At 43.7% G+C, this 12,378-nt stretch overlaps 1 protein-coding gene across 16 annotated transcripts in view; it reads right to left on the bottom strand.

Moving 5' to 3' along the window:
• LOC137368959 (teneurin-3) overlaps positions 1 to 12,378 on the bottom strand; it is an 891,767-nt gene that overhangs the window by 179,010 nt on the left and 700,379 nt on the right. For 15 of the 16 annotated variants that reach the window (XM_068029332.1, XM_068029334.1, XM_068029338.1 and 12 more), the window contains one exon: positions 8,149 to 8,271. The exons of the other annotated variant lie outside the window; for it this stretch is intronic. In XM_068029332.1, the coding sequence (XP_067885433.1) occupies positions 8,149 to 8,271 (123 nt within the window). The remainder of the gene's footprint in view (positions 1 to 8,148; positions 8,272 to 12,378) is intronic. 16 annotated transcript variants of the gene reach the window in all.

Here is a 12,378-nt window from a genome sequence, read left to right as displayed (position 1 = left end):
AAAATCCACAGGATGCCCATAAAACTCTGCTGTTTTGCTGATTTGAAACAGAGTATGTTAGATTCCTTTCTGCTCTTCTGATTATAATCAAATGGACTATTACTTTCAATACAAGTTCAAATGACCAAAAAAACGATTAAAGTTGATTTCCTCATGGAACAAAGGCTCAGAATTTCATAGAGTTGTGGAGTCATAGGGTTACACATCACAGAAACAGGCCCTTCGGCCCATCGTGCCTGTGCTGGCCATCAAGCACCTAACTATTCTCATCCCATTTTCCAGCACTTGGCCCGTACCCTTGTATGCTATGGCGTTTCAAGTGCTCATCTAAATACTTCTTAAATGTTGTGAGGGTTCCTGCCTCTACCACCCCTTCAGGCAGTGTATTCCAGATTCCAACCACCCTCTGGGTGAAAACATTTTTCCTCAAATCCCCTCTAAACCTCCTGCCCCTTACCTTAAATCTATGCCCTCTGGTTATTGACCCCTCCGCTAAGGGAAAAAGTCTCTTCCTATCTAACCTAACCATGCCCCTCATAATTTTGTATACCTCAATCATGTCCCCCCTCATCCTTCTCTGCTCTAAGGAAAACAACCCTAGCATTTTCAGTCTCTCTTCATAGCTGAAATGCTCCAGCTCAGGCAACATCCTGGTGAATCTCCTCTGCACCCTCTCCAGTGCAATCACATCCTTCCGATAGAGTGGTGACCAGAACTGTACACAGTACTTCAGCTGTGGCCTAACTAGCGTTTTATACAGCTCCATCATAACCTCCCTGCTCTTATATTCTGTGCCTCAGCTAATAAAAGCAAGTATCCCATATGCCTTCCTAACTACCTTATCTACCTGTGCTGCTGCCTTCAGTGATCTATGGACAAGTACACCAAGGTCCCCCTGACCTTCTGAACTTCCTGGGGTCCTACCATCCATTGTATATTCCCTTGCCTTGTTAGTCCTCCCAAAATGCATCACCTCACACTTCTCAGGATTAAATTCCATTTGCCACAGCTCCGCCCATCTTACCAGCCCTTCTATATCGTCCTGTAATCTAAGGCTTCGCTCCTCACTATTTACGACACCACCAATTTTCGTGTCATCTGCGAACTTACTTATCATACCTCCTATATTCACGTCTAAATCATTAATGTGCCAATGTCCCAAAAAGCTTCAGTGCAACGATGGCGTAATGCCAACTTTATGCCATTTGTCTTCCTGAGACAAATGCTGGCGCAGACACGATGGGCTGAAGGGCCTCATTCTGTGCTGTAACTTTTCAATAGTTCTATGGTTCTGAGACAATTTGCGTGTAACTGATTTATGTCGGTTTTATGCTGAAACAGCGTTAAGTGTGAATTTCTTCTGCCCTTTGCACCACTTCTGAGACACAACTCGACGAAACCCCCTGCCCATTCCCTATTACCCCTGTTGGTGGCACTGCATTTGCATTTGTTTTATCCTAGTTTTTAAGCATCACAGGAAATTTGAGCATAAGTTTCTGTAGGCAACACCGACACACAAACTGGTTTGGATTTTGGCATAATTTCTGCACAAGTCCAATCCAGGGACTTTTGGGCCAAAGTATCTGCCCCTTAAAGTGAATCAGTGAGATTAAAGGATCAATGAAACTTGGTTACATACACAAGGGGCTGGATTTCCATTCCAGGGTTGGGGACTCCGACGCCCAGATAATTTGCGGGTCCCAACCCCATGCCGTGTTGTGACATTATCTTTAAATCTAAATGATCTAATTGGGCCAGGGGTGAGTATGGCGCACAGTTAGTGATGCTCGGACTAGCATGGAGGCGGGAAGTAGCTCCAGAATGCAATGATGAAAGGCAGACGGCAGCCATGACAGGGCTCGCCGTTGTCTTGTAGAACGGTGCAGGCACAGATCAGCTGGCCAGCAGCATGACGATGCAAACAAATGGCCAAATGGTGAACAGGAAGGGAGGGTGAAGTGCTACGTTTCAATCGCATTTTTTTTTCTGATTTCACTGAATAATAATCGACACCAAACAATGTTCAACTGCATTGCTCCCGACAGCTAATCACTTACATGCACCAAACTGTTCACTCCTCCCGCTCTCCTCTTTAGAATTCGCTTCTGGCCCTTCCCGCCCGTTAGCAAGCTCCTCAAGGAGCTTAACAGACAGTTAATTGGAGACAAGAGGGTTCCTGGCTCCCCAACTCCCACACCCCATTTTGAAAATTGCAGTGTGCTCTGGAGGCCCCAGGATCCAGAGACGCCTTCCAGGGATGCAATCTTCAATTTGTACCCCTACCTGTGCTCGCCTCCAAACCCCAAAGTCGAGCCCGAGGTGTTAATAAGTGAGATACAGCAACATCTTACTGTCTGCCAATAAACAAAATGGGACAACTTCTGGCGGCTCTGTTGGCAATGCCACCTCACAGCGTCCAACACTTTTTATTTATTTCTTCTTGGGATGTAGGAGACACTGGTAAGGCGTAAAAATGTTTTTCCCCATGTCGCCTCTGGTTCTTTTGCCAGTCACCCTATTATGAATGAATTGATGCCAGGCAAAGGGATAGGCTGTTTCGTTTGTAGAGGGTAAAGAGGTTAAATAGTACAGTCACGTGGATGGATAATCATAATCTATATTTTTCCTATAATCAATTCTGTTCTCAACTAGACCAGGTGCTGGAAGGTGGGATTAGATAAGGTGGCTAGTTTTCTTTCGTCTGGCATCGACACGAGGGCGGAATGGCCTCCTTCTGTGCCATAATTCTTCTATGGTTCTAGATATTTAGCGAACTTCCTTTTAAAAGGAATTACATGGCATAACATCAATTGCCTTCGTGCAGAATCTGCTCAATATATCCAATATTTGAAGAGACGAGGGGGAGAGTTTTCAATCTCTAGCTTCGCTTGTGGCTCGTGGCCCGTGCATGTGTTGGTGTGTGTGATGGATGGAAAGAAATGATGACTTATAAAATCTTTTGTCAAATGTTTGGAACCGTTGCAACTTGTGTGGTGCAGCAATCCAGGAAAGTTTTTTTTAAATTAATTCTTCCTTTCACTCTGGGAATGCCATTGCTTCATCAAGTGGTAGATTTTGACAAAAGCTGAAGACTTGTCATATCGAACTTATGCTATATCGATGTGTCGTTGACAATAAAGACACATTTGAAGTTGATAACGAGAATTTTACTTCTTTTTTGTGGGGCCAAAATTCTTTGGAGAGCTTGATACTATAGCAAAGCAACACAAGTGAACGGAGATGGTACCCTTCCCAGAATGCACTGTAATGGGGTCATGGCAGACATAATATTAGCTCTTCAGAAAAAGACTTGCATTCATATAGCACTCCTCATGTTAAAACTCCTCAAAGCCTTTTACAGCCAATTAAGTACTTTTGAAGTGTAGTCACTGTTGTAAAGTAGGAAACATGCAGCCAATTTGTGCACAGCAAACAACAATGTGAAAGTGACCAGATAATCTGTTCTGATGATGTTTATTGAGGGATAAATATTGGCCAGAACACCAGGGATAACTCCTCTGCTCTTCTTTGAAATAGCATCACAAGATCTTTTAAATGTTTCTGGATGAAGATGGATACAAATGCTTCAGCCTTGTCTTTTGCACTGATGTGCTGGGCTCCCCCATTGTTGAGGATGAAGATGTTTGTGGAGCATCCTTCTCCTGTTAGTTCTTTAATTGTCCACCACCATTCACGACTGGTTGTGGCAAGATTGCAGAACTTAGATCTGATCATTTGGTTGTGGGATCGCTTAGCCCTGTCTATCACATGCTGCTTCTGTATGCAAGTAGTCCTGTGTTGAGGTATGCTACTCCTGGCATGCCCTCCTGCACCCTTCATTGAACCAGGGTTGGTCCCCAGCTGATGGTAATGATAGAGTGAGGGATATGCCGAGCCATGAGGTTGCAGATTGTGGCTGAATACAAATCTGCTGCTGCTGATGGCCCATAGCGCCTCACGAATGCCAGTTTTATGTTGCTTGATCTGTTTGAAATCTATCCCATTTAGCACGGTGGCAGTGCCACATAACACAATGGTGGGTATCCTCAATGTGAAGACGGGACTTTGTCTTCACAAGGACGGTGCAGTGGTCACTCCTACCAATACTGTCATGGACAGATGCACCTGCGATAGGTAGAGTGGTGAGGACGAGGTCAAGTAGGTTTTTCCCTCTTGTTGGTTCCCTCACTACCTGTCGCAGACCCAGTCTAGCTGCTAGTCCTTTCGGACTCAGCCAGCTCTGTCAGTAGTGGTGCTACTGAGCCACTCTTGATGATGGACATTGATGTCCCCCACCCAGAGTACACTCTGTGCCCATGCTGCCCTTAGTGCTTCTTCTAATTGGTGTTCAACATGGAGAAGCTGAGGGGGAGTGGTAGGTGGTAATCAGCAAGGGATTTCCTTGCCCATGTTTGACCTGATACCATGAGACTTCATGGGGTCCGGAGTCAATGTTAAGGCCTCACAGGGCAACTCCCTCCCGACTATATACCGCTGTGCTGCCATCTCTGGTGGGTCTGTCCTGCCAGTGGGGCGGACATACCCAGGGATGATGGTGGTGGTGTCTGGGACATTATCTGTAAGGGATGATTCCGTAAGTATGGCTATGTCAGGCTGTTTCTTGACTACTCCGTGGGATAGCTCTCCCAATTTTGGCACAAGCCCCCAGATGTTAGTAAGGAGGACTTTGCAAGGTTGACAGGGCTGTGTTTGCCATTATAGTTTCCAGTGCCTAGGTCAAAGCCGGGTGGTCCGTTCGGTTTCTTACACTTTATAGCGGTTTAATACAACCTTGCTAGGCCATTTCAGAGGGCATTTAACAGTCAACCACATTGATAAAAGCAGATGATTTTGTTTATGAGTTAGAAATCATTCAGATCCTGACATTTCGAGCTAATATAAAAATAATTGATAAGATGGTTTTGTTGTTTGGACAAAAACTGTTCATGTTAACTCTAATGCTCAGAATGTTCTTGGCCACCTAAGGATGTTGTTTGTGCTAAATGAGCGATGACCATCACTGCAGACTACTCCAGAAACAATCTGTAGCTAATTAGTAGGAATTTCTATGGCCTCTCGCATCAAGTTTCCATCCCTGATAGGCCCAGTGTTAATATATCAGTGCAACCTGGAAGGGCGCCATGGGAAACAGCAAGAATCATGATTGCAAACTGCTCTGAGGTTTGGCTGTTCTGGAGTCGCCCAGCCCTGGGAAACCACATCTCAAGCTAGGATGTGGTTTTTTTGGAGCCAGGCAGCTCGGACATAACACATATAATCAGAAGTAGAGATCAACTTGAGGCTCTTCACGTTGGCATGAAAACTGACATTTACAGAAAAAAATGTTGGAGGAAATTAAATGATTATTTTCTCTCATAAATTGTAAGAGCACTTTTAGCAAAAAGGGCTGCCTTGGGCTTCCTTTGCTTTATGTTCACAAATGTCCACAAGGGAGGTTTTGTGTGATGGTGAAAAGCCCATTTGCGGGTAATTATCTCAGGCAATGATCTGGGTGAAGCTGGATGGAAGTTTGTAAATGTAGAGTCAGAGCAGAAACGTGAGGAAAACTCTTGTACATGGTGAAGGCATAAAGTATACCTAACATCTCACAAAATGATGATTTCAAATAACTGCACAAAAGATTTGTTCTAAACCTAAAGACCAGGCAAACAACACATCTCTGTTGACTTCTGTGTCATAAGGGCCTTGGAAATAAAGAGATACTTAAATCACCACCAGATACAGCACAGTTACTGACTATGATGAAAAAGGATTCAGTTTTAGTAATGGCTCTCAAGTGAAGCCTGTTTTGAAATTTAAATACCAACAGGGCTGAATTTCCTCCTATCGATAATTTAAGATGTTTTATTTGTTGAAGGAAGTTTTGGGTGGCAGCTTTAGAAGCAATTATTAAAATTTCAGGTGAAATTAAATTTAAAATGTGCTAATTTTGATTAAAAGGGAAGGTTTTCAATACTACTGATGCAGTTCTCATGCTACTGCTTATAACAAGTCAAAATGACATGCTGTTTTAAAATAACAGGATCATTATTCTGCTGCTAAAGTGGAGCTGCCTTTAAGTGCCCTGCCCCTTTAAAACATTTTCAGTGAATAACCACGAGAATGAGGTCAATTAATGTGGTTAGTTTGCAGATTGAAATGACTTTCATTTTTTCTCTTTTATACTTTCGACATTTGCAAGAACAGGGCTGGATTTCCTTCTTTGCAGCATGGGCTTCTGTCTGGGTTGGAGTTATTTAGTCATGGGAGGTGGCACCCAGTGGGATTCCAGCTTCTGCAAATAAGGGAAATCGGGATGGGTTGAAAATGACTGCAGTTTCTGGAGCCCTGGGCTCCACAAAAGGCAGGTGCTGGGGTCCACTTTTGAGGGACAGGAAGTTTCTATTAGGGCCTCTCCTGTTGTCAGGACACTTTTTTGGACCACGACCACTGCTATCCCAGGCCTAAGCACACGTCTTACAAGATAGTTCAGCAAGTGGAGGTTAAGAAGTAGATGGAGTGAGAATCAGTTGGGAAGCCTCTCTGTCGGCAGGAGGGGAAAGGACATGGCACATGGCGAAAGGAGGCAGCAGGGCCCACTGCTCCATTTGACTGCCAATCATGTTGCTATCTCACTGAATTAAGGACAGGACAGCAGAGACAAATCCAGCTGGTGATGTCTGTAGTGTATGGCTGCACATTAGGACAAGATTTCTATACATGTGTGTGCATGTGTGTCTGTTTCTGTGTGTGTGTGTTTGTGTAGATGCCTTATTTCTTGATGTTGAATTATTTTACAACTTTACATAAAATACACCCAACTGAGCATCAGATTTTACATTGCTATTATTGCTGCTAACATTCTGCTACACAGTCGGCTTTTAGCACAATCAAATGTAAACAAGGTGAATACTTCAGATTGCTAAGTAAAAGATCACTGATGCCAAAATGTTCACCTTAATAGCATTTTACTTAAAGTTGCCGCCATTGTTTTGACTGAAATGCACTGGTTTGTTTTGGGTCAGTTTACTGATTTCAAAATTGAACAAGATGTATGGATTTAGGCTGATTTACAAATGTGCCATTAAATAATTGACACAGCTCATAAAAAGTAACAAATGGAGGAAAATATGAAGGCTCAAATGGAACAATATAGCAGAGTTATCGCAGATTTATTATATGGTGGCAGATCAAGGTGCAATCTTGCAATCGCTGTTTTAATGTTCATAAACAGAGGAGACCATGATGATGTGCCCTATAATCCAAACACCTTAGTTACATTCCAAGTTTTAATTCCGAAATTTAAAAAGCATCAAAACCATTCATGCTACACTAGATATAGCCGTATAAGCTTTCCTATGCCGACAAAATGGTGGCTTTGCAGCAGAATTTGGGCAGTTGACAAGTAGAGTCAAACAAAGCAGAAGGAGGCCATTTGGCCCACCACGCCTGTGCTGGCTCTTTGCAAGAGCTATCCAATTAGTCCCACTACCCTGCACTTTCCCTAAAGCCCTGAGCATTGAGCAGCTGTTTAACCGAGAGGAACTCGGTCAAGTTGGCTCAGTTGGTAGCACTCTTAGCTTCAGGCAGCAGGTTGTGTGTTCGAGTCCTATAACAGGGCTTGACTGAATCAAGACTGAACACTCCTGTGCAGTACTAAGAGAGTAGTGCATTACCAGAGGTGCTGTCCTTTGAATGAGTTATTGAAACTAGCTTCTGTCAGCCTGTCCAAGGGGATTTAACAGTGTAATGGGAAGATGGTGGAGTTGGCAATCTGGGGAGATGAGATCAGATGGGCTGTAAGTTTTCCCTTAGAAAAGCTTTTCTGAGCCAGTGAGATAGGCTGAATAATCTATTCCTGTTACGATTTACTAGCTGCCCCTTCACTGTTGTCAGATATCTCAGTATAGACCAGGACTCAACAATGGGACATTCCTAGTTTGCATGACTGTCTATCCCAATGGACAATACCTTTACCAACTGATTAACAAGGGGAGTTCGATTCATTCTTTTTATAGGTGTCTACTGTGTTCCATCCATTTGCAGTTTCTATATTCTTCACAAGTTAGTTCCCCTTCTCAATGAAACTGAAATATTTACTTTTTTTTATCATTTACATTTTGATTATAGACCCATATCATTGCTTACCACTATCGCCTGAAGTAGATGTCACTGCATTGGTTGGTGAGCTCTCTGTCTTCACTTTCCCATTTTCAAATGTGTAATTTTCAACCTGCTGCAGCTGCCAGTTCAGGCCGAGTAGGTGCATCGCTGATTGAAAAGAAAGTGCATATCAAACCAAAAAAGGTCAGGGTTCCGGCAACATTTTGAAGCAAAATAATCAGAATTGTGTGAAATCTTTGTGTGAAATATTCTGGCCAGGGACATAAAGCTCAGAATAAGTGCCCCAAATGAGTAACAAACCTGCACCAGGAGGAAAAAAAACTTAATTATTTCTGTCATTTCCTCCCTGCCCCCTTCTGGAAAAAGGTCAGTCCCAAGGCTGTTCCAACATACCAAGTGTATTGCAGAATCATACAGGTTCAGCCCAGGCTCAGCTGAATAGGGAGAAGATGTCACTTTTCTGCTTTATCAAGCACATATGGTCTTCCTGAGTAGAATCTAATACATCTATGATATATCCAAAGAAAAGCATTTGGTCATAATACTGTAAGTCCACGAAGGAAATGGAATTCTGCATCAAAAATGTGTTTTGTATCTGAGTCATCAAGCAAATCCAGTGATGGCTTTATCATTTAAATATATACAAAACATTCCAAATTCCCATATCAGGAACAATTCCATAAAATTTCTCATATCGTGTTTTTTTTTTCAGACGTACACAAATAAGAAAATAAAGCATTTTAATATCATTTTATTTGAGCCAAGATGGTAATTTGCACAAGTGCTTCTCTTACAGGCAAGTTTAGCCCTGTTACAATCACCCAGTGACTTACCTGTCCATGCCCTGCTTTCATCCTCCAATGCTCCATTTTACACTGAGTTGGGGGTGGTGAAGGATGCCCGCTGGAAACTGCTGGGGTCCTTTTTTAAATATGTAGATCATTGGGGCCCAACTGCTATTTTAATCAAGGACCTGACTGGGGAAGTGATTGTGGGTTTCCTGCCAGGTCAGCCCAGTGGGAAGAGAAGCCAGGGCCAGAAGAGGCCGAGAGAGGCAAACCTTTTTTTTATTACTTTTCTTGTGGAGACATGAGGAGCTGGAGTGCTCCACTGGGCCTCACAAGGAAAGTTTAGGCCTCCCCTGTACCCAGGGCTTCCCCCCACACTGATCGTGAGGCCTTACTGAAACTGCACAACTTACCTGAATGGCAGGGACTGATCCCTCAGTCCACCCAGTGGCATCCTGTCACCCAACACTTCTCTCCTATCTGCTGGCCACACTGCCACTTCCCCTTCTGTTGGCAACTGACCAAAGGGATGCAGATGAGGCCTGGGCATTAAAATCACTTGGGCCTCAAGCTGCCAAGGTCTGCAAGGTTTGCCTCCACCCGATTCCTGCCTTGAGTTAAAATAGAGGATTTACTCTTTCGTTTGGTTATGATGTTCACAAAAAAAACCCCTCTCTTTTTACTCTGGAAATTGTTGTGTGATTGCCTTTAAGAGTGATGTCCCTTTGGGATCTTAGTATGCTAATGAGCTCAGTACCAGGATGCAATCATGTGACTGGAAGCCTGCGTCACTCTGTAACATCTAAAGGAAGGTTCTTTACTGTACATACGAATTTACTTGTAAGAAACCTGTTTGAGATCTTCAGCCAACTGGACTCCACGCATCTCATTTATGCTGTATCAGACAATAAAAATAACTCATTATATGTTGGCAGCTATGGTAAGAAGACAGAATCTAAGATTGAAGACAACAGGGAAAACAGCTTAAAAATTATCTTCCTGCAGCTAAAAGAGAGAAAGTTAAAAAAAAATACTGGCCAAAACAGGGAAAGAAGAAAACACTTACCTCAAGCTGTAGAAGATAGAGCTTTGAATGACAGGCTGAAAATCAATCACTGCGAACCATCACTGTCCTAATGGTTCAGAATTACTATTGACAAAAAGCTTTGAGGTACTTTCAAAACTGATTTTTTTTTAAAGGGTCAGTTAAAAAAAACAGGGAAAACCCAATCCCTATCTTAAGCTAATTGACTGTTTTCAAAGGTTCCCCCAGTCTGATCGGGGCAGCATCATTACAGGAGGTATCCGATGGCAAAAAGCAAGGGAATTCTCCATTCATGCAGCTAAAGTTATAAAAAGAAGCCATCTGAACACTGCAGAACCCTCACTCACAGCAAAAGTTTTAAAAAACCCATAAAACCAATCAAGCGTGAAGAACTGCCCATTGAATGGCTGTATAAACAAAGTCTAGAAGAGAACAAAAGCACTTGAAATGCCTATTGCACCGCTGCATAAACAAACAAATAAATAATAACATGAATAATTGAACAAAATAATTAAGTAGTTAATTGAAAGACATTAAGGATGGCAGGACAGGTGATGTGTCACAGCTGCAGCATGTGGGAGCTCCTGGATGCCAGTGTGATCCAGGGAAAACACATCTGCAGTGTTTGTGGCTCGAAGAGTTTCGGCTCAGAGTCATTGAACTGCAGTACGAGCTGCAAACACTGAGACACATCAGGGAGGGGGAAAGTTACGTGGACACTTTGTACCAGGAGGCAGTCACACCCCATAGGACAGGGTCTTTTAATTTGGTCAGTGGTCAGGGACAGGAGAGTGTGGCTGCAGCTGAGGCAGGTAAGGGGACCCAGAAGGCAGGAGTGCAGGAGCCTCAGCCTTTGTGATTACCCAACAGGTTTGAGGTTCTTTCAGCTTGTTTGGATGAGTGAGGGCTGCAGGGTAGATTAGCAACCTGACCATGGCACCATGGTACAGGAAGTCATTCAAGTGGAGCGAGAAAAAAGTAATGTAGTGGTAGTATGGGACTGTATAGTTAGGGGGATTGGCGTGGAGTCCAGCAAAGAGCGAGAGTCCAGATGGCTGTGCTGCCTGCCCGGTGCCAGGGTTCGGAACATCTGCTCAGGGCTGGAGAGGAACTTACAGTGGGAGGGGGAGGATCCAGTCATCATGGTCCACGTATACCAACGACATAGACTTGCAGGTTGGAAGGTAAATTGGCCATTATAAATTGCCCCTAGTATAGATAAGTGGTAGGGAAATATAGGGACAGGTGGGGATGTGGTAGGAATATGGGATTAATGTAGGATTAGTATAAAATGGGTGGTTGATGGTCGGCACAGACCCGATGGGCCGAAGGGCCTGTTTAAGTGCTGTATCTCTAAATAAAAATAAAAATAGGCAGGACAAGGAGAGGTTCTGCATAGTCAGTATGAGAAACTAGGCACCAAATTAAGAAGCAGACCTCAAAGGTAATAATCTCTGGATTATTACCTGAGCCACATGCAAATTGGCATAGGGCAAATAAGATTAGCGAAATTAATGCGTGGCTCAAAGACTGGTGTGGTAGAAGTGGGTTCTGGTTCGTGGGGCACTTGCACCAGTACTGGGGAAAGTGGTGGCTGTACCGTTGGGACAGTCTACACCCAAACCTTGCTGGGGCCAGTGTTCTAGTGAGGAGTGGAGTACAGGCCACCTAACCACACTGTAGGACGGGGTATAAAGGAAGAAATAATGGCAGTTCGTCAGACTTTAAAATCAGATGGACAAAGGTAGCCTAGATGAGGAGTACATCGAATGTTTTCGGGATAATTTCTTGGAACAGTACATTCTGGAGCCAACCAGTGCCAAGGGGAAATCTCCAAGGACCGGAACCTGCTCGCAGACTCTGGCCAGCATCAAACGGTGCAGTCTGGAAATCCAGCAACAGCACAACTACACCACACCTTCACTTCTGCTCTCTGGAGAACCACCAGCACCACAACGAGCCAGAACAGACAGGAACTTCCAAAAGACCAAGTTCTCCTCACCCAACAAGTCCTCAACCTTGAGCCCCAAGCCTTCAGACACAGAGGATGAGGAGAGGTGAAGGACACGCAATGTCCTGAAGAGGCAGAGGAGGAATGAGTTGAAGCATTGTCTGTTGGTTCTTCGAGATGAGGTGCTGGAGGTGTCCAAGAATGACAAGGCTTCAAAGGTGGTCATCTTGAGAAAGGCAACAGAATATGTCAGCAGGCTGAATGCAGAGCAACAGAAACTGAACGCAGAGAGGAAGAAACTTCAGAAAGAACAACAGATGAGACTCAAATTCCCCGAGCAAGAGTTGTCAAACCACCAAGACGATATCTGTACTTTTGAGCCTCTTGTAAAGTTCATAATCTCTACACCTGTGTAAATAATTTTGATGCTCTCTAATTTTGTGTGTTTTTTACTTTTAGCATACAAGACT

This window comes from Heterodontus francisci, chromosome 4 (assembly GCF_036365525.1).
Source record: "Heterodontus francisci isolate sHetFra1 chromosome 4, sHetFra1.hap1, whole genome shotgun sequence".
Taxonomy (NCBI): domain Eukaryota; kingdom Metazoa; phylum Chordata; class Chondrichthyes; order Heterodontiformes; family Heterodontidae; genus Heterodontus; species Heterodontus francisci.
The sequence above is the reverse complement of the archived record's forward strand: the minus strand, read 5'-3'. Positions and strand labels throughout refer to the sequence as shown.